The 20,170-nt window shown below is 55.4% G+C and overlaps 8 protein-coding genes across 8 annotated transcripts; 6 read left to right on the forward strand and 2 right to left on the reverse strand.

The window, feature by feature from the left end:
* Nucleotides 1-1,396: 1,396 nt before the first annotated feature.
* BDV59DRAFT_207927 (MFS transporter) lies at nucleotides 1,397-3,199 on the forward strand (the record flags this gene model as incomplete). The annotated part of the gene is made up of 4 exons (XM_073695102.1): nucleotides 1,397-1,527; nucleotides 1,595-2,716; nucleotides 2,800-2,878; nucleotides 2,966-3,199. 4 exons carry the CDS (start codon nucleotides 1,397-1,399, stop codon nucleotides 3,095-3,097), a joined length of 1,464 nt encoding a protein of 487 aa, XP_073547880.1. The 3' UTR covers nucleotides 3,098-3,199.
* On the forward strand, nucleotides 3,200-5,230 carry BDV59DRAFT_178482 (uncharacterized protein). The gene is made up of 2 exons (XM_073689780.1): nucleotides 3,200-4,022; nucleotides 4,075-5,230. Exons 1-2 carry the CDS (start codon nucleotides 3,796-3,798, stop codon nucleotides 5,075-5,077), a joined length of 1,230 nt encoding a protein of 409 aa, XP_073547881.1. The 5' UTR covers nucleotides 3,200-3,795; the 3' UTR covers nucleotides 5,078-5,230.
* Nucleotides 5,231-5,283: 53 nt separating this feature from the next.
* BDV59DRAFT_178483 (uncharacterized protein) lies at nucleotides 5,284-6,149 on the reverse strand. Its single transcript, XM_073689781.1, has one exon. The coding sequence runs from the start codon at nucleotides 6,015-6,017 to the stop codon at nucleotides 5,757-5,759; it is 261 nt and encodes an 86-aa protein (XP_073547882.1). The 5' UTR covers nucleotides 6,018-6,149; the 3' UTR covers nucleotides 5,284-5,756.
* Nucleotides 6,150-7,832: 1,683 nt separating this feature from the next.
* BDV59DRAFT_178486 (uncharacterized protein) lies at nucleotides 7,833-11,073 on the forward strand. Its single transcript, XM_073689782.1, has 3 exons — nucleotides 7,833-8,018; nucleotides 8,202-9,819; nucleotides 9,880-11,073. Exons 1-3 carry the CDS (start codon nucleotides 7,946-7,948, stop codon nucleotides 10,901-10,903), a joined length of 2,715 nt encoding a protein of 904 aa, XP_073547883.1. The 5' UTR covers nucleotides 7,833-7,945; the 3' UTR covers nucleotides 10,904-11,073.
* An 816-nt stretch (nucleotides 11,074-11,889) lies between these two features.
* Nucleotides 11,890-13,878, forward strand: BDV59DRAFT_193311 (carnitine O-acetyltransferase CAT2; the record flags this gene model as incomplete). The annotated part of the gene is made up of 3 exons (XM_073692203.1): nucleotides 11,890-11,920; nucleotides 11,986-13,648; nucleotides 13,746-13,878. 3 exons carry the CDS (start codon nucleotides 11,890-11,892, stop codon nucleotides 13,876-13,878), a joined length of 1,827 nt encoding a protein of 608 aa, XP_073547884.1.
* Nucleotides 13,879-14,442: 564 nt separating this feature from the next.
* Nucleotides 14,443-14,924, reverse strand: BDV59DRAFT_202102 (uncharacterized protein; the record flags this gene model as incomplete). The annotated part of the gene is made up of 2 exons (XM_073693958.1): nucleotides 14,443-14,684; nucleotides 14,729-14,924. The coding sequence occupies 2 exons, from the start codon at nucleotides 14,922-14,924 to the stop codon at nucleotides 14,443-14,445; spliced, it is 438 nt and encodes a 145-aa protein (XP_073547885.1).
* A 488-nt stretch (nucleotides 14,925-15,412) lies between these two features.
* BDV59DRAFT_202103 (bZIP transcription factor) lies at nucleotides 15,413-16,579 on the forward strand (the record flags this gene model as incomplete). Its single annotated transcript, XM_073693959.1, has 1 exon — nucleotides 15,413-16,579. One exon carries the CDS (start codon nucleotides 15,413-15,415, stop codon nucleotides 16,577-16,579), a length of 1,167 nt encoding a protein of 388 aa, XP_073547886.1.
* Nucleotides 16,580-16,853: 274 nt separating this feature from the next.
* BDV59DRAFT_207929 (enoyl-CoA hydratase/isomerase family protein) lies at nucleotides 16,854-17,786 on the forward strand (the record flags this gene model as incomplete). The annotated part of the gene is made up of 2 exons (XM_073695103.1): nucleotides 16,854-17,260; nucleotides 17,345-17,786. 2 exons carry the CDS (start codon nucleotides 16,854-16,856, stop codon nucleotides 17,784-17,786), a joined length of 849 nt encoding a protein of 282 aa, XP_073547887.1.
* Nucleotides 17,787-20,170: the final 2,384 nt, after the last annotated feature.

Here is a 20,170-nt window from a genome sequence, read left to right on the forward strand (position 1 = left end):
AAGATACTCCTTCAGGACAATTAGTCATGCACGTCCATGCAGCGCATAATAACCCACCAAAGGGTGGCAACTTCAAGCGGGCAATCAGAGACCAGTGCGAATATAATTTAATAAAACCGGGAAAACAGCCCTGAAACTCAAAGTCATCTGACTCGCCGATACCTGATTTTTGAGCTATTCACCACATAAGCATGCACTTGGGAACCACGGATATATTCAAACGTGGTGCCAAAAACTGCGGATTTTCCGCGTATGGTACATCAGGCCTCTTCTTAATACTGGGTGGCGAGCGGAAAAGTGACACCAACGAATGGATTATACCAGAGTTCGGCGTCCCTGACGCTCTGTCCAGGTGAATACTTCCTAAACGGTGAAACTCGGCCCTGGCAAAGGGGGTCTTACCGTATACGTGACAATTGAAGCTTTCCACAACTACAAGAGTTAATATGAGGGTAATCATCCGGTTGCATGTGACTGTTATATGCCGGCCATGCGAATGTGAACCAGGCTTGAAATCATCGTTATCCTGCTCTTACCGTATCCCGACCATCATCCAACGCATCTTAGCAGAAAAGCACGAATGTGAGATCTTATTCGATTAAGATCCTCAGTAGATGTCCCCCATTATCAGGGCCTATAGGTTTCATTATCACATTGTAAAGGCTGACATATCGGCATGCCGTGGCCGGCCCGAGTTTGTCGATTTCTCATCGCAACCAGCTACGGCCCACACCATGGGCAATCCTGCGGTCTGGATCTTGTACCAACAGGTCTGGTTGCATAAGGCAGGACTGATTTTCGCATGAATGCACACGCCTAGTATCCCTGTCGAAGGAGCGGGGATAGAGCTATGGTGATGCGGAAAAACCGGAGTCCAAACCTGATTTAGCCCAAATCTTCTGGTGACGATGCATATCCTGTTCTGCATAACCAGAGCCAGAGTTTCGGACATGCTTCGGTCAACCGGCGTTGCCGATAACAGAGGCCTACTCTCCTCTCGAGCTCGATATCCTAGGACACACCAATAACCTAACGGAAGAGCGGGAAAGCTGCTTATTGGGGTCGGATATCCTGCAGTGGGTCCAGAAACATTACATAGATGTTGTAGGGCACCCTTCCGTTGGCCAGTTTCATAGTTTGGTCCTGTGTAGCAGTGAATGGAGTAATGGAAACAGCTGTGGCTAAGGTAACGCAACAGGGAAACGGATTGTCCCGTAGAAACGTGTATATGAGAAGGAAATTTCCCTTCCCCCCTCTGAAATTCTCATTCCCTAAGTATCTTTCGTGGGCGTTTCCTCCTGCATGACATACGCATATCATCTTAACAACAAGCTCCAGCATAGATCTTCATCATACGCTTCTCTGATATATACTTTATCTTCTCCATTAGCCCATGATGTCGGAAGAGACTCTGACATCAAAGGAGAATATCAGGGCGAGTGCAGTCTCACACAGAGGTGATGGGATTGTTGGTTTTGATGGCCCTGATGACCCTCTTCACCCTTTTAACTGGCCCATGAGAAAGCGGTAGGCAGCTTATACTGTTCTCAAGAAATGTGTCTAGTTGCTAACAAGTATTCTGTGGATGATACAGGGTCAAACATTCCCTCATTTCCGTGCTCATGACAATGCTCGTCTCCTTTGCTAGCAGCATTTACGCCCCAACGGTCCCTTTTCACATGAAAGAGTATGGAATCAGCAGAGAGGTGTCTACCTTGGGGGTCTCACTCTACGTGTTCGGATTCGCTTTTGGACCGTTGATCTTTGGGCCCTTCTCTGAGTTGAAAGGTCGACATATGCCTCTGGTCTTATGCATGCTTGGTTTTACTGTGTTCTCCTTTGCTACGGCTGTCTCCAAGGACTTGTCGTCGCTCCTCATCCTGCGCTTTTTCACCGGCTTCTTTGGTTCTGGCCCCCTCACGGTCTGCGTTGCAGGACTGACGGACATCTTCTCGCCCTCCGAGCGAGGAGTCCCCATTGCGCTCTTCTGTCTCACGGTATTCACCGGACCCCTCATCGCCCCCTTCATAGGAGGCTTCATCATGATGAACAAGTATTTAGGCTGGCGCTGGACTTCCTATCTCCCTGGGATTCTGGGCGGACCTATCCTCTTCGTGGTGGCCTTTTTCCTGGAGGAAACCTACCACCCTATACTTCTCGCGCGCAAGGCGGACCGCCTCCGCCGAGAAACTGGCGACTGGAGCATCCACGCCCTTCACGACCAGGCGCATTTTGATCTTCGGGCAGTGTTGACGGGGTACCTGGCTATACCCTTGAAGATGCTCGTGTGCGACCCCATCACACTGTGCATGTGTGTGTTTGGGGCGTTCGTGTACGGCCTGCTCTACCTTTTCCTGACTACGTACCCGCGCATATTTGAAGATGTCTACCGTATGAACGCGGGCGTGGGTAATCTCCCGTATATTGGGGTGGTTATCGGTCAGATCCTGGGGGCGGTGGCGTTGGGCGCCATGCAACCCTGGGTGGCGCGCAAGATGGCCCAGAACGACGGGGCGATGCTCCCCGAATGGCGGCTTCCCATGGCAGTCCCCGGGGCAGTGGCTTTCTCTGCTGGGCTATTTTGGCTCGGCTGGACGGGCTACACGACCAAGTTCCACTGGATGGTGCCGACGGCGTCCGGGCTGTTGACGGGGTTTGGCCTGTTAACAATGTTTCTGCCTTCACTCACGTATCTCGTGGAGGCGCGACCCACGCGGTAAGTGCGAGCGGCGGGGGTGATCTATTTGTGGTCTTTGTCTCTGTCACAGAGTGAAACTAATCGACTGGTGTTCAATGCAGATCGGCGTCGGCTGTGGCTGCCCATACCTTCCTGAGGTCGGCGGCGGCCGGATCATTTCCTATTTTTTCTTGGTTTATGGTAGGTTCGATTTCCGGATTTTCTGCTTTGAGCTTAATGCGCGAGGTTATTCGGACCCGCAGGCTAACTATTGTATCCGTGGCGCAGTTCGATGGTCTCGGGATTGAGTGGGCCTGTACGCTGCTGGGCTGTGTCGCCGCCGTGATGATTCCCATCCCAGTGGTACTCTATGTGTATGGAGCTCGAATTCGTGGGAAGGGACAGCTGTCGGTGGTGTAATATTTGTCTCTCTGGGGTTTATCATACAAATTCGAGATGTTTTTCGATAGATTGTTGGGAATGGTGGGATGATCTAGGTGTCGAGACACGTTACTTGGTAAGCCCTAACTAAACCAGACCCTGGACCCTGCATTCTATGACCAACAACAACATCATCCATCCGAGACTGTCTTACACTTAAAAGTAAGCTAAGATGACTTTGCCTCCATCCTACGGAATAGAGCCCCAAAATATCCTCATGTCCTCACCGCATGCCCGCATACCCCTAAACCCGGTCATGACCGCATTCGGCCTGCAGCCCTATAACCATCACACCCGCAAATTGCGTGCTCTCAAATCATCCACACCCGCGATCAGCTCATCATCTCCTATTTAACGTTGCACAGGAGCCTGCATCCGTCCTCGTTTTTCGTTTCGGAACGGCTGCTCTTTGTTCGAAATCGGCCTGCGCGCTTCCTGTCATTCGGGAGTGGCAGCTGTCGGTCCTCTGGAATCCTCTCCGTCAAAACAATCCATACAATAAATAGTCTTTCTTTGTGCTCCCCCCACATCGGGCACCGTCGATCATTCATGCTGACCGACTAAAAGAAGAAGAACCGTTCGGTCCGAAGAGACATATATTCCCCCTGACGGGCTGCTTCGTTTTGTTTTCGTCCGATAGGGAGTGAAATCGAATAAAACTAAATCCCCACGAATCAATGGCGGCGTCCGAGTTGACCTCGACGCAATGTCGTACACCGCATCACCTCCAGCCCGACGACTACGACAAATACTCGTGGATGCTGCTGGAGGATCACCCCCTACGATCTTATCCGACTCACTGCTGGCCAGACGTTTTCTCTTTTCTGGGTCGCTGTTGTACGGCGCTGAAGCGACGCTGGACGGAGCGATTGTTTCCGGTAGTTTGCCTGTTGCTGATGTTTTTGTATGTCCGCCCGTCTCGTGCAAAAGAACATGAGTTTCTGACATCGCGACAGAATGGTGATCCAGTTTATCGCCTCTCTTCCGTACGGCGTATCCCATCTCCTCCTGCGCAAGGAAGTCGAGGAGCTGGGGGCGGTGCAGTGGCCAGATGAATTCACAAGCACTTCCTGTCTGGCGTATAACCCGCTCGCCCACGGAAACGCCATCCAATACGCCGTGGATGCCGGATGCACCGGGCTCAAAGCCGACGTCTGGCTGCGCGACGACAACGAACTCACCGTCGGGGCAGCCGCGTCGCAGAGCGCCGACGCAACGCTGCAAACAGTCTACCTCCAGCCCATCCTCGACCAACTGCAAGAACTGAACCGGGACCCTGCTGCGGCCCCCATTCCAGATGACACCCAAGCCGGTCTGTTCAACTCGGACCCGGCACACTCCTTCACCCTCGTCCTGGAACTACATGTCTCCCTACCCGCCGCATGGCCGCGACTAGCCGCGCTCCTGACCCCGTTATGGGAACGCCGGTATCTCTCCTACACGAACGGCTCACGGGTGATCTCCCGGCCTGTCACGGTCGTGCTCACAGGGACGGACCCGCTCTCCGTAGACAAGATGGAGATAGGGATGGATGCCATGTCCGGCGTGGCGAGCAGTATCTTCATCGACATCCATCCGACCGAGCGCGACCCCGGACACAGCTCGAATTCCCCCCCGTCGACTGCAGACGACTCCCCGCCCACCCAGCTGACGTCGTTCTTCCTCGCGCACGCATACTCCGCCTCCACCAACTTCACCCACGCCATTGGCAAGCCGCATCGTGGCCGGTTTTCACGTCCGCAGATCGACCGTGTGCGCGCCCAGGTGCTCGCTGCACATACGCGCGGCCTGCGCGCGAGGTTCACCGGCATCCCCTGCCACTCGGCGCGGCTGCGACGGGTGATCTGGCGAATGCTGGCGCGCGAGGGCGCGGATCTGATCGAGGTCGACTGGTCGGGATGTCAGGGGAGATGGAGAGGGTTTCTTACGTTTGGGACTTCGACTTGGGAGCGTCCGTGATGATTCTATTCTTGGATAATGAATGTGTACTGTATATATGTCCACGACGAGTATATGTTTAACATGGAGTCACATATGGGTTTGCATTAATTTCACTGGCCCTTCATCCGCCTACGATGGGTTCGGTATTTTGTTATCTTGCCTACAGCGGACAGTATAATAGATTCCAGTTGTTTCCTTACGATTTCATTGTATTATTGAAAGTGGTCTCCATACATCATACAAGGTTCTTCTCGTACCACCACTCCTATACTCCCTCCTATCGGAAGTTGCGGTTGATAATTTTCAGCATGTCTTGTGTGAATAGGTACAGTTTGGGATATCCTCGTGCAGCCCCGTCCTCGGTAGCCTAGTGAGGAGGACGAAAGCGAAAACCGGACGTGCCACGAAGCGATCATCACTTGCGTAGGTGCTCAATCAAGCTCATATGAGATCGTCTATTTGCTGAAATAGTGTGGACTCATCCACCATCTACAACTACTCTGTCTGGAACTTCCTAGGGTGCAAGCGCTGGACATCCCAATCAGCCTCAGCGCCGAGGTGCTTGTCGACATGATCTCAGTCCCTCAATTCCAGCTACAATCCTCAGACACAGTGAAGACACCGCGTAATGAATGCTTGGCTCCTGGATTTGTGCGAACCAATTCAAGTACAACGTACAGGATTCAGCGGCAGATGGCTACTTCCACTGCCCCGCATCCTCAACCCCCTTGGCCACTCTGCCTATGCCGTTCTGAATGCCTGATCCTGTGCTAGATAATGCGTTCCCAACGGGCTTCCCCGCATTTCCGGTCACATTTGTGATAGTGTCGCCCACTCCTCTTGCCGCTGTGCCTGTGATGTTCCCGGCTGTACGGGACACTCCGCCGACCGTGTTGCCCAGTGTGGAGGTGAGGAATTTTGCGGCGCCGGTGACGCCTTCGGAGGATTGGTTTGGCATGGTAATGGGATTGCAAGAAATTTGGCTTCTCTGGTTTGAGTAGAAAGGTGGATGTTTGGATCTGGAGAGGAGTTTGTGTGGTGGAACTGTTGGTGGTTTTATATATCAGCGGTATGACGTCAGATGCTGTTTGTCGTGTATGATGCACTCCGTAGCTTGCTGTCAAATCAGGAATAAACCCAGTTTGGATATTTTGTTATTTCAGAAAAAAGGCATCGTCTCTGTCGGGTTCGGTCGATGCAGAGCATCTGCTCTCAGTGGCATGTTAGCCACCATAGACAGTATGCAAGGGTGGCAGATCGGAATGCATGCAGTCGAGCCAAGTTAGGATGAGAGGATAATTAAGGGTATAAGACGGGAGAATTTACAGTTATTCACGAATGGGTTTGGCGGTGATATTTTTGACGCAATAATGCGTTGTACACCTCAGCACCTGGACTAGCTGATAGCTACCTAGGTACCTTAATAATGTAGTTATGCGGTTGAAAGTAGTCGTCGACCTTACTCGGTACCTACGGAGTGAGAACGCCTCGTCCACTGCCCCTCCTAACACAAGTAGTGATAATATTCGAAGGACAGACAATCATCGCTTTCCTGCACGAGAATAAATATCTACGGCGTACTCCAGTCTCCCGGTGGATCTCCCCCGCAGGATGCGACATCCAGGATTCTGTTGGGCATCCGATTGATTGGCTGCTCCTCCGATCTTCTCCAATGCTAGTGTTTTCTGCTGGATTTTTCGCCCTCGGTCTTCTTGTCTCCTCCTGAAAATTTGTCAATCCATGGGTGCAAACATTCTCAACCAAGACTTGTTTTGACTGTTTTTCACATATTTTTTTCCCTGCCTTTTTGGACCCGTCTTCGCTCCCCTTTCTCAACCACGGATCCGCTCCAGGGATCGGCTGGGCCTGAGTGAGCTGGCTTTTCTCCGGCCCAACTTCCACCGCCATTTCCTCCACCAAAGCTCTCCGTACGGGTCCTGGTGACCAGCTCTTTTTTTTCCCTCCCCCTTCTGATTTCCTCCCCTAATGCTCCCAACGCAATCTAATTCCCCTCTCCTATGAAGAAATGATGGATTTTCAGAAATACCCTTCCTACCCCATGTACTATCCACGACAGCCCCCCCGATCAACCGGCGCACCGGTCACTCGTATTGAACCACCACCGCCGCCGCCGCCGCCGCCTCCTACGACTTCGCGCGCCTACGCCACAGGGACCTCCGGCGCCCATGAGACATATTCGCTGCACAGTGCCGCCTTCCCCCAACGAGACGCCGAGGTCCCTCGATCCACCATGACGGCGACAACGACTCCCGTTGGCGCGCATCGATACCCGGCTCTCCCTCCGTCGCCGGTCATCGCCGTCTCGTCGACCTCGTACGCCCCTGAAAACGGGTATGCGTCTGTGCGGATAGAGGGCCACCAGCGGTATCACGTCACACCAATGGGCCGTGGCCCGGCGAAAAAGCCGTACCAGGATGGGGAGAAGTCTCACCATGGGGCGCATGCCCGGCGTCATCACCCGGAGAGTCCAGATCGTCGCTGGTTGGAAGGTGAGTGGTGTCGTGTTTAATTTCCTGCAAGCGAAGATGTTTGTTTTCTGTCTCCCCGTGAGCATGTGCCTCTTTCCTTTGCCTGAAGCTGGCTTGACAGCCAAGTATGAGCTGTGAGCCAATCACACGGGACGGATCTGCCCTCGGGTACGCTAGTCCGCGCCGGGTGTAGCGCGCATCCGACCCAAAGGGAACTAACGACCGTCGCGGTCACGGGACCCTCTCCTTCTCCATCTCCATCTTCATCTTCATTCATCAGTCTCGCTTCCTCTTCCTCTGCCCTCGTCTTCTCCTGTCTCTCCCCGCGTCGCCTCTGGTCCTCTTCCCCCTTTACCCGCTCTCTCCTTGTTGTATCACTCTTCCCTCCTTATATCCCATGAACCCCCCTCCCTCCCACGACCTCGCGCGTCGGAGGTCCTTGGGCAGCAGCGCCAGTTCCGCGTTTCCTGGTGAGTCGTGGACTCTGCCACCCTGTCGCGTGGTCGCCGGCCAGGCAAATCCCCGTTCTTGCTCTATCGTCCTTCTTATCCACCCCTTCTCTTTCTGTCTCTTGCGCGCTTGCCGTTTTCTGTCTTCCGCTTTCCGATCTTCGTCCTCAAGCTAACCCCGGATTTTCCCGTCCCCCTGTTCAGGTCCGCAAGATTCATCCTCCGCTGCCCCCTTGGGCACCCGTCGAATGCCTCCGCCCTCGCCGCCTCAACACTACCCTTCGCGAACCCAGTCCGGAAATGCTACGTTCTTGTCGCGTGAGCTTCCCACCAATGCCCCCGGTCACCATCGTCCCGGCAGCAGCATGTCTATCTCCTCCATGCTCGGCTCCTCGGACGCCGATCGTCCCGCCCGGGATGTAGGCTCATCCTCTCTCTTCTCTCGTCCTCCAGTCTCGTCCGCTCCGTTTGGGAGCGTACCTGCTTCCTCGGCTGCCCCTGGGGCCATGTCGCCGCCCACCGCACCGGCTAGACCAACCATCGATTATTCCCCCTTTCGCCGGTCGCACACCCCGGAAAAGTCCTTCTCCAAACCGCCGTCTGGAAAGCCGTACCGCTCGAACTCGGGGGGCATTTCAGCGCCCGCCGGACCCGAGTCCGGCAAGTTTGGCGGGTTATCGCGTGTTCCTCCCTCGTCGCGCTCCCCCCAAGTCTCCTCTGTGGAGGCCTCCTACAACCAGCCCCGTCGTTTGAGCTTCGGTGCCCCTGCTCGTCCCAACAGCCAGCCCCAGCATCTCGACGCGCCGGCACGACCAAGTGGATACGGTTCGCTGACACGCCCTTCCGCACCAGGGGCCGGAGAGGGGCCGTTTGGCCAACGTTCGTCGTCGTTCATGGGACATGAGACTCATAATGGCCGTTTCAGTGGTCTATACGCGGATAGACACCTGGAGGAACAGGCGCACCGGGAGCGCGAAAGGACCCTGGCGCAGGAGAGTGAATCAAAGTCATCGCACGGCCCTTCGCGATATCCCTCTCACTTCGGTGAGCGGGAGGCCAGCCGACCCCAAAGCACTTGGGACATGGGTCGTTCTCAACCTCCGTCGCCCGAGGCCAAGCGGTATTCGGCCACGGAGGCCACTAGTGGGTTTGGGTTTGGCGCGATCCAGAGCTACACCAAGTCGTTGGGCTCTCAACTCGGCGGCCGACAACCTCCCCCGTCTATCCAACCGCGCCAAGGTCAACCCACGCCCCCACCTCATGAACCGCCATCCTATCTCAGTAAGCTACAAACCGAAGGGCGCCTATTCCCCTCCGCATCGACAGGAGGGTCGTCTTTGGCCCAGTCATCCTCGGAGGACCAACGGCGGAAAGGCAGTGAGGAGCTCTTGCAACACCGGAATCTGTTGGGCGTCGGGTTGGATGCGAAACGCGGCGGCCGGGCCTCTCCACTCCCTCAGGCTGTTCAAGGGGCCCTTGGCCCCGTTGGGGAGGCGGGCCTGAAAAGCGACCTGGGGCGTGTTTTCTCGGGTATCGGTAGCGGCGTGGGCGGCGTGACAGCAGGCTCCTCTGGCAGTGGTCCGTCGACCCCAATGGCTGCCAGTCCCTTCAAGAGGGACAGCGTGACCGCTCGCTCGACCAACAGCGAGACCACGACCGATGAGACAAAGATTGGTCGACCGACATCAGCTACCGGAAAGAGACAGAGGCGGTCACGAGATGAGGAGAATGCTGAGATCGAGGCAGACCTTCGTGCAGGGCTGGCCGCTCGTGGTGTTCGACGAAACCGTCATCTCCATCACCACCATCACCACCATCCCCAGTATGTTAGGTCCATGTTTCGCTGTAGCGGAAGACGATCGAACCAAGCTAACGTGTCCAGTCATCACCATCACCGGCCTAAACCAGAGGAGGATCCTTTGGCGTCGCATCGGCCTCATTCAGCCTCCACTCTGTTCCCTCGCACAGCTACACCGGCCGACGGGGCTCCGGGTACAACACCGCATGCACACCACCATCATCACCACCACCATCACCATCACCACCACCATGCTCGGCCCTCGGTGTCAAGTGCTGTGGCGCCCATGCGCGAACCCCGGACCGTCGTTACGATTGAGCCGACCCTGTCTAGTGTTGCTCATCTCCCACGACATCACCTCGGCTCGACTCTCTACAATCCCATTATTGGATCCCCGACGGAGAAGGCTAGTCTGGAGAGTGCGAAATTCGGCTACACGACAACCCCACGGCCTCTCCCTCGATTCGAAGGGAAAGCCAACTGCACCTTCACTGTCCGCGTCCCCCGTTTCCGTATCGACGTGAACCACCGGGAAGAAATATGCGCTCGACGGGCTCTTTGGGGTACGGGTATCTATACAGACGACTCCGATCCTGTCGCTGCGGCAGTCCATTCCGGATTCATCCGCGGCGCCTGGGGGGAGGAGGTGGATGTGGAAATGCTGGATCTGGAGATCAAGGACGCATACCAACATGCGCCCAAGACAGCGCAGGAGATGGGCCTTCCGGAGGGAGAGCGGCCGCGCGTGCCCCCAGTGCCTCCTACCGATAAGGACCTACACATCACACTCCTTGTGCTGCCGCCTCTCGAACGCTATGACTCGAGCGTACTCTTTGGGCTGAAGTCCCGATCGTGGGAGAAGTCGCATGACGGCATGAGCTTCAAGGTGTTGCGGGTGGAATGGGTCGAGGAAGGCGTAGGTCGAGGGGAGGAGCGTGGCGGCGAGGCGCGTCGCAAACGCCTGCGCAACTTGATGCAAAGCGGACGCATCTGCACCGGACCTGGCGTGGTCAAGCTGGAACATCTCCGCAGTGGAATCAGCGTGCCGCGACGGACGCCGAAGGGCATGGACGGGCAAGAGTCCAACGCAATGCAGACGGTGTCATGAATTTCCTTGTTTATGTGCGTCTTTGGCGTGGAGTTTTGGTAAATCGTATAGCTAGCGTGGCATGGGCAGTTTGTACCGAGTTGGCTGTTTATCGTCTACTTTTTAATTTCTATAACTGGTGTGATTTAGTTACTTGATATGTTGTGAGTTGACATAACAACCAAACCTAGTTATTGCATACTTTGGTTCTGGTAAACTTGGTACAGTGTAAGACGCCACATAAACCCATGACACCACCTATGATGATAAACCCTGTAAACTTTGTAAATATTCTAACTTTTTCCAGTCAAAGTAAAGACGGACCGACGGAAGGATTCTAGATCTTTGGCCCTGGCGTTCATCCATTCAGCCTATTGTGTTCATATGTTGGAGCAGGCCCCTTACTTCGAGACCATCAGGCATATATGACTGATCTCGTATATCACCTGTCTAGTACCTAAGTACTAGACACATATTATAGCAGTATCGTATAAAACATGAAGCCTCCACATACTACAAACAACTCCCATATGACGGACCGAGGCAGAGTGACGTCGATTGGTTGGTCGTCGGCCGCCGGTCTCCGTATTACCGGATATCGGCGGTCTGCTGCGGGGAACCGGAGTATATTACGGTAACAATACGCCCCCGCGGTCGGCATCCTTTCAGCCGAGGTTGTTTAACTCTCCGTCTTCTTCTCCTGCTCGCTCCATCTTCTGCTGCTTTTCTTCTTCTTCACCTTCTGATCACCACCGCTTCTTCCTCCTTCTCCCACTTCTCACTCTTTCGGACTCCCATTCATCTTCTCACCTCGTCTCCCTCATATCCTTTTACCACGTAAGAGGCATGTTCACAGCCTCTGCTCGCAGCCGTCTCTCCACCACTCTCTCGCGGCCCCGTCTTTCTCCCACCAACTCCCTCCTGGCCCGGTCTGCTGCTGTATGTTTCCTTCCTCCTCCCCAGAATGCAAACAATTTCCAGCTAACAATCTTCTTCAGGCCCCCGTCATGGCGCGCAAGGCTTCCTCTGTCCCTGAGGGTGAGTGTGGATCACATGTTGCAACGGAGCTCCCGAACCGGGAACGGATCCACTGACTTTCACAGGCTACAAGGAAGATCTCTCCAAGGGGAGACTCCTCCGCTTTGAAGATTCCCTCCCTCGTTTGCCCGTCCCCTCGTTGGAAGAAACGGGCCGTCGTTACCTGAAATCCGTCCATGCTCTCGTTTCCGAGGCCGAATACGAGCGTACCAAGAAGGCCGTCGAGGCGTTCGTCCGCCCCGGCGGTGAGGGTCAGCCCCTGCAAGAGCGTCTGCTCGCCCGCGCGGCCGACCCCAAATGCAAGAACTGGCTCACCGAGTGGTGGAACCACGCCGCCTACCTCGGTTATCGCGACCCCGTCATCCCTTACGTCTCTTATTTCTACTCCTACCGCGATGACCGCGCTCGCCGGGACCCGGCCAAGCGGGCCGCCTCCGTCGCATCCGCCGCGCTGGAGTTCAAGCGCCAGGTCGACGATGGCTCCCTCGAGCCCGAGTACATGCGCGGCCAGCCCATGGCCATGAGCTCTTACGAGTACATGTTCAACTGCTGCCGTATCCCCGCCGACGGCGCCGACTATGCCCAGAAGTACGCGGCAGCCGACAACGAGCACATCGTCGTCGTGCGCAAGAACCAGTTCTTCAAGGTGCCCCTGGTCGTGAACGGCCAGCGCCTCAACAACTCCGAGATCGAGCAGCAGTTCCGCCGCATCTACGAGGTCGCCACACGCGCCGACCCCGTCGGTGTCCTCACCGTCGCCAACCGCGACCTCTGGACCGACGCCCGCAAGAAGCTGCTGGCCGCTCACCCGGCCAACGAGCAGACGCTCCGGGACATCGAGTCGGCCGGCTTCCTCATCTGCCTGGACGACGCCACCCCGGTCACCCTGGAGGAGCGCGCGCGCCAGTACTGGCACGGAGACGGCATGAACCGCTGGTTCGACAAGCCCCTGCAGTTCATCATCAACGACAACGGCACCGCCGGCTTCATGGGCGAGCACAGCATGATGGACGGCAGCCCCACTCACCGCATGAACGACCACCTCAACAACCTCATCTTCAACAACAAGATCGACCTGTCGGAGAAGTCCGTGCGTTCGGACCTCCCCGACCCCCGCCCGCTCAACTTCCACCTCAGCCCCGAGGTGCGGGAGGCCATCGACGCCGCGACCAAGGAGCACCGCGGCCAGATCGCCGCCCATGAGCTGCGCGTCCAGGCCTACCAGGGCTACGGCAAGGGCCTGATCAAGAAGTTCAAGTGCAGCCCGGACGCCTACGTCCAGATGATCATCCAGCTGGCCTACTTCAAGATGTACGGCAAGAACCGCCCCACCTACGAGTCCGCCTCCACCCGCAAGTTCCAGGAGGGCCGCACCGAGACCATCCGCACGGTCTCCGACGACAGCGTCGCCTTCTGCAAGGCCATCTCCGACCCCGCCGTGCCCCGCGAGGAGGCCGTGCGTCTCTTCCGCCAGGCGCTCGCCGCCCACTCCAAGTACACCGCCGAGGCCAGCGACGGCCGCGGCGTCGACCGCCACCTCTTCGGCCTGAAGAAGCTCCTCCGCGAGGGCGAGAAGCTCCCCGCCCTGTACGAGGATCCTGCCTACTCCTACAGCGGCTCGTGGTACCTCTCCACCAGCCAGCTGAGCTCTGAGTACTTCAACGGCTACGGCTGGTCCGAGGTCATTGACGACGGTTTCGGTATTGCCTACATGATCAACGAGAACAGGTATGCCCTCCCCTCACCCTTCCCCCTCCCCCGCAACTACCCCTCAACCGTCGGCTGGAAAGATGGAATGGGATAACGGTATGCTAACAATCCCTAGCCTCAACTTCAACATCGTCTGCAAGCGTATCGGCGCCGACCGCATGAGCCACTACCTGAACGAGGCCGCCACCGACCTCCGTGACATGCTGATGCCCGATCTGGCTGCCCAGACCGAGAAGGCTAAGATGTAAGGGGTGTATGATACCATAGATGTAGATATTGAACGGATAGATATGGTGCTTTCTTTTCGTGTTGTATATTGTAAAGCTCGAATGATGAACTTGGTCGCTTGCATCTGTATCTGCACGCACGTGCCTTCTACCAGCCAGCGTTGTATGCCTCTTACCGTAGTCGATCTTGCCTCATCCAGGGTTTGGAGTGACCCCCGGTTACGAATGACAGTCTACGCCTACGCAGCGTAACGTCACGGTGGACTGTAGTTCGCATATGTCTATTGTCAAGTAGCCGAGGGTCTGAAGTTATAGAAGAGGAGATCGGTCATTCTTCGTGTTCCATTAGGGAATATCACCGGCCTTTCAAGGGAATTGGAGAAATAGTAAACAGGGAGGTGTTCAATTGTCACTCCATCATACCCGAACACATGCACACTGTGGGTGGTTAGAGCGTCCTGGACTTTCGCTCAAGTGCGTATATACAAAACTGGCACGCTAATAAGCAAGAGAAAAGGAGGGACCCTTAAGATCCAGGGCCAACTGCAGGCAGAGCCCCCATGTATGATACCAGTAATCGACAGATCACGGCGCATTAGCAGCCCATGATAAACGTAGACTATCCACAACTTCCTCAAAGTATTGCATTCTACAGTCGCAGTCGAACCAGACCGCCCCTAAAGTGGCGTTCGCGGTCGTCGCCATCACGCCTAGGGAGGCATTTGAGCCTTCATCTTGGTCGTCCTCGATGGCTCTTGTCAATTCGAGGCCCACGGCTGCCATGTTTGTGGGACGTATTATATCAGAGACGACACGGGCGATTCTCTCTGGGCAGCGTTAGCGTTGGTTCTTCCTGGATCCGTCAGCCTACCTGTTGGAGCCTGGCAGTTGTGTCCTTCAGTCGCCAGGTGGGTCTTGAGTGCAGCGTCTCCGAACATGGCAAGACGCTCGCGTCCTTTATTTCCTGCCTCGTCCTCCGTGGTTAGGGCGCATCGTAGCAGGTTGCGGTTCTTAAAACGGTAGGCAATTTTGTCTTGCACTGTATTGAGGTCCTCATCGCTAACCATGGCTGTTGTTGTTGTAGTTGTAGAGCGGTTAGTGGGAAGGTGGGATGGGACATGGTTGTCTCTGTACTGCACCTGCTTTGGGAGTGCTCAGGGCTTTCCTATGCTTTGCAATGGAGGCATTTTGATGTCACTTTAATGAGTACAGAACCCAGGGTCTGCGGTCGACTACCAGGTATTGAGGATGCATCGCCATGGTTGATCTGCCGCAAGGATGAGCTCATAGCCACCGACGCCGCCAGTCATCCACAGTATGGATACTTTGTAGGCGCTACTCTCATCGCCTGACGAAGATGCAGCCAGCACCCAGATCTATACCCAGCGAGTCATTGGGAGCTCAAGGCCAGACAGACACGAGTCAGCGGCGATCGATTGCGGGGGCGCAACACAGCCGATTGGAGCATCATGGCTATTGAATTCCGCCCCCACATAAGAGCTGTTGTCCTCCCCGGAGATCTCCAACCACTGACTCTGCACTGACAAAGTCCATCATGGCCACCGACAGCAATGCAGAGCTGACCCCCCACGAGAAGAAACGGCTCCGCGACCGCCGCGCGCAGCGGGTCCTGCGCGAGAAGCGCGAGAAGCACATAAAGACACTGGAAGACCGCGTCGCCCTCTGCAACGAACAGCATGGCGGCGTGGACGGCGCAGCGCCCAGCGACATGCCTCGGCTCCTCGAGCGCATCCGCCAGCTCCAGACAGAAAATGAGATGCTGCTGGACCGGCAGAAGCAACTGTTCCAGCTCACGCAGTCGTGGATGCCCTCGTCGCAGCAGCAGCAGCAGCAGCAGCCATCTTCCTCCGTCCAGTCTCCAGACCCAGGCGTGCTCGACAGCAAGACCAGCCCTACTGCCCTCGCACTGCCATTGCTCAACACGACCGTGCCGGTCCCAGTCTCGGTGCCCGTCACCCAAGTCTCCCAGCTGCTGCTGGACGAGAACGCATCTCCCGAGCCACCCGCCGCAGTGGGATCCGCCCCGTCCATGCTGGATCTCTCTCCAGACCCATCCGTAGAGCTCCCGTCCCTCGTCCCCACATGGACGCTTACGCCCAGCGAAGACACCGTCGATGCTGCCCTCACCCCAGCGACCTCACCCTGGCTCATGCGTCCGGATCTCGTGGCCACCTGTCCGCCGGAGCCCAGCCCGTTGGACCTCCTGCACGGCACGCGCCGGAACTACTTGGCCGATTCAATCCACCGGTTCCTCCGCAGCCACCACTGCCGTGACCCAGAGGTGCTCGCGATGGGCTGGCTGGTGTACATCTATAGTAAGTGGGTGGTGAACCCGACGCGGGAGAGCTACGAACGCATGCCGCCGTTTATGCGGCCGGTCCTGGGGCAATTGCGACGACCGCATCCGCAGTGTTTGGACCAGATTGTCTGGCCGCAACTGCGCGTCAACCTCATCGAGCGGGTGACTCGCGACCGACTCATCCCCGTCACTGAGCTACTGTCGTGCTGTCTGAAGGTGCGGTGGAAGTGGGGACGGGATATCTTGCAGCGCGATGCAGATGACGTGCTGTGCGTCAAGAGGAGCTTTGTCCAGACGTTCATGAGCGTCGACGGTTGGGGGCTGACGAATGAGTTCATCGAGGAGTATCCGGAGCTGTTGGCTGGGATGGACGTGGGCCGGCTCGTGTACACCATCACGTAGATACATGCTGTCGGCGATCTAAACATCTAGAAAACGGTGGACACAGCTATCCTCAGCACATACAATTCGCATGCACGCAGTAGCATACACCGCGTGAGGAATCCCCAACCATTGTGACGATCCCCACACCGTGGCTTCGGGTATGTTCGACCTCGGCATCGGGTCCATCACAGGAACTCGTTCTCCGCAGACCCCATCCATACTTCAAACACCATCCTAAACGTTGTTCAATGTGAACAACCACCACACCCCTATCGCACCAGAATCCGCCAAAATGCCCCAATTCCAGACCCCACCCCCGAAGACCACCCGCTATGCGCTCTCCTTCCCCAGCCCGGGCATCCTGCTCGTGACCATCACGCGCGAGAAGCGCATGAACTCCATCGACACCCAGGGCCACTGGGAAGGCGAGGCCCTCTGGTCGTGGTTCGACGACGAGCCCTCGATGCGCGTGGCCGTCATCACAGGCGCCGGCGCCAAGGCCTTCTCCGCCGGCGCGGACCTCCTCGAGCAGCACGACCGCGCCCAGTCCGCCGACGACGACAAGGAGAAGGTCGCTAAGCCCGTGGGGATGCCGCCGAGCGGGTTTGCAGGCATCAGCCGGCGCCGCGGCAAGAAGCCTATCATCGCGGCCGTGAACGGGTTCGCGCTCGGCGGGGGCTTTGAGATCTGTCTGAACTGGTAGCGTCCCCCACCCCCCTTTACCTTCACTTCTCCTGGCTCCGCTGCCTGCCGCGAGGACATGTGGCAGCTGACGAAGTGCAGTGACATCATTGTGGCCTCGCCAAAGGCCTCGTTTGCCCTTCCGGAGGTGGAACGCGGCCTCTATGCCGCGGCGGGAGGACTGGCGCGGATTGTGCGCGAGGTCGGCATGCACGTTGGCAGCGAGCTTGCGCTGACGGGTCGCCGGCTGAGCGCGAAGGAGGCCTTGGATCTGCGGCTGGTGAATGTGATCGCGCAGGCGCCGGAGACGCTGCTGGAGGAGGCGATGAAGATGGCCCGGAAGATTGCCAGTCTGTCGCCTGATGCGGTGATTGTCACCCGCGACGGACTCCGCGAGACTTGGGAGAGCGGCAGTGTCGAGCAGGCGTCGCGGCTGACGGATGGGCGGTATCTGCGGGCGTTGATGCAGTCGGAGAACTTGAAGATCGGCCTGGCGGCGTTTGCCATGAAGAAGGAGCCGAAGTGGGTGGACTCGAAGTTGTAGATTACGCTCGACTGGGTTGTAAGGAGACTTATTGTGATGTATCTCTCCATGAAAACCGTTGAGGTGGTGTATATTGTGACAAAGATCGACCTAGGTTTATACTCCTGGGGTAAAGCCGAAATCATCACTCTGGTGTGGTGCCCAGGTAAAATCCCAAACTTCCTGACATGGAAACCCGACCCTTTGCATTTATACTCTATCGTGGTCATCAGGATAGTTACTTCACTGTCAATCGGGGGATGCAAAGCAGATTAGGCCTGGATGATCGGGATGTGGTCCCACTGTTTGATCTTATCCAACGCGTTGGCATTAGGTAGCATCCCCCTGAATTCATCGCGGGCAGCGAGTATTTCACACAACTCCGATGTAATATAGCGCACATAGTCATTTACGGCAAATCATCTCTAGTATCTTATAAGATCTTGCTTACTGCTAATATGACGAGGAGTAGATCGCGGAGCTAAGCCTTCTAGTTTAAAGGTATAAACAAACCTTAACACTCTCTTCCACCGGTTACAGACAGCGGTAGGCCGAGTTATGAACCTCTTCGTGTGTAGGCTTGCATTCTATTTATGGAACTAATTGTATAGGACAGTGTTTGGGAAGCGGAAGGGATTTCGACGTCAGTAGCGGCCGCCAAAGGAGAACATGGACCTAAGGGGCAGAAAGAATGTGGACTATGGGAATGTCGTGTGTCGTTACCGCAATGGGGCTTCCTCCTTGCAGCTCATCAGACAATGATGCTCGACATTTGTTCACGTTTTGTGGAAGGTCGGTTTGTTTATTCATTAAGATCTGCATTCGATGTTCTGCATTTTCGCCCCTACGGTGGCCCGCCGGTACCTATAAAAAGATGATTCCCATTGTTCAGAGGTGACTTCTACTGTACCGCAAAGCTTGCCTATATCATTTCTTTCAATTCAAAATGCGATTTCGACCCTACGTTGTACTGGGTGCCCTAGCGGGAACGCCAGTGGCCACTCGCCTTCCCAACAGCTGCAACTCCATAAACCCCTTCTCGAACAACCATTTTGAGAGCGTGCTCCAGAAATTCGACACCATAATCTGCGGTAAGGGCTGCAAGGCGACTATATCTCAGTTCGACCGTTGGGGGAAAAAGTCCATTCTAGATCCTCTTTTATCTTCCGTAATGGATAAGATTGGCCTCCCGGACCTCCAGGTAGTCGCCGACGAAATTTCAACAAATGTCTCAAACGATCTATTGGATAAATGCACAGGGTCAATTGGGAACGACGATGTGTGTCAAGATAATAATTTAAATATATTTGGCACGTGCCTGAAAGAGCATCTGATGCAATCTGTTATGGACAATATTGAACCATACTCCCTCTTTATTACGGAGGATATTTGCAAGAAGACAAAAGCGTACTTGGAAGGAAACGATTTATGGGACCATTTGATCCCTAAATCATTTGCAGACTATGCTTCTACGTGCAAGGACGGATGAGAAAGAGCATATCACGTTTTACCAAATGTATTACAGATGGTCGTGAAAGCAGTGACCCTTGAATATTATCCTGTTGCTGGAAGTTTCATGGTCGGCCAGGTCTGTACTTGGCTGAATTCAGGTAGCATATTCCGCGCTCAAGTATGCTACGACTTGAGAAAAAACTGCGGTGATGTACGCTGTTGTCCCTATGACCACGCCGTCTTTCATGGTGGACTTAGATGCAGAACAAGTATTTTATTTGTCGTCGTCCCATTCAGAGGTTTTATTATATCCTGCTTGTGATACACCGGTGACCGGTATGTCAAGTAAGGTTCGGGTATATGAATTCCACCACCACCACTACTACTACTACTACTACTACTATGATGTCAAGTCAAGTAACACCCCATTCACTCTTTCCCTTTTTATTGTCACTGTGCACATATTATGCTTCAATTCCCACCATGCCCAGTTACTACTGTTTTTCCTTCAACCTAGCCTTCCAATCATCCTTCACAAGCTAGCTTCCTTAAGGCTTCTTCCACATGCCTCTCCAGTTCGCCTTTTCTGTTTAACTTCTCCGATCCTCCTTGCCAATTTCGATCTGTCAAACCAAGGAAACCCTGAAGTACCACTGTACCCACAACTAGATGTCTAGGCAGTTTATGGTAGCTGGACGGTATTTTCATTTTCAGGCAATTCCGTCATTATTTACAAAATTGCGAGCCTCTATACTGACCTCTCCAACAGAGACAACGTCAGAACTTCCATTTCCACACTGAACATTCCTTCTGGAGGTCTGGCTGCCCTTCCGGCCGACCACGTTGTGCGGACCATTTTGCGTCTGAAAGAACTCGCGATGGACGCCGCGGCTAGCCCTTATCCACGTCAGAGTGTCGTCAGAGAAAGAATATAAGACCGCGTTTGCAAAGGA

Source organism: Aspergillus ambiguus (genome assembly GCF_047715705.1).
Source record: "Aspergillus ambiguus strain CBS 117.58 unplaced genomic scaffold BDV59scaffold_16, whole genome shotgun sequence".
NCBI lineage: Eukaryota > Fungi > Ascomycota > Eurotiomycetes > Eurotiales > Aspergillaceae > Aspergillus > Aspergillus ambiguus.

What these genes read in the sequence shown, in the direction of transcription:
- BDV59DRAFT_178482 (XM_073689780.1), top strand. Translation starts at nt 3,796, where the DNA reads ATGGCGGCGTCCGAGTTGACCTCGACGCAATGTCGTACACCGCATCAC. An exon ending in TGCCTGTTGCTGATGTTTTT is followed by an intron (nt 4,023 to 4,074) that starts GTATGTCCGCCC and finishes ACATCGCGACAG; the next exon opens with AATGGTGATCCAGTTTATCG.
- BDV59DRAFT_178483 (XM_073689781.1), bottom strand. Translation starts at nt 6,017, where the DNA reads ATGCCAAACCAATCCTCCGAAGGCGTCACCGGCGCCGCAAAATTCCTC.
- BDV59DRAFT_178486 (XM_073689782.1), top strand. Translation starts at nt 7,946, where the DNA reads ATGAACCCCCCTCCCTCCCACGACCTCGCGCGTCGGAGGTCCTTGGGC. An exon ending in CGCCAGTTCCGCGTTTCCTG is followed by an intron (nt 8,019 to 8,201) that starts GTGAGTCGTGGA and finishes CCCCCTGTTCAG; the next exon opens with GTCCGCAAGATTCATCCTCC. An exon ending in CACCATCACCACCATCCCCA is followed by an intron (nt 9,820 to 9,879) that starts GTATGTTAGGTC and finishes TAACGTGTCCAG; the next exon opens with TCATCACCATCACCGGCCTA.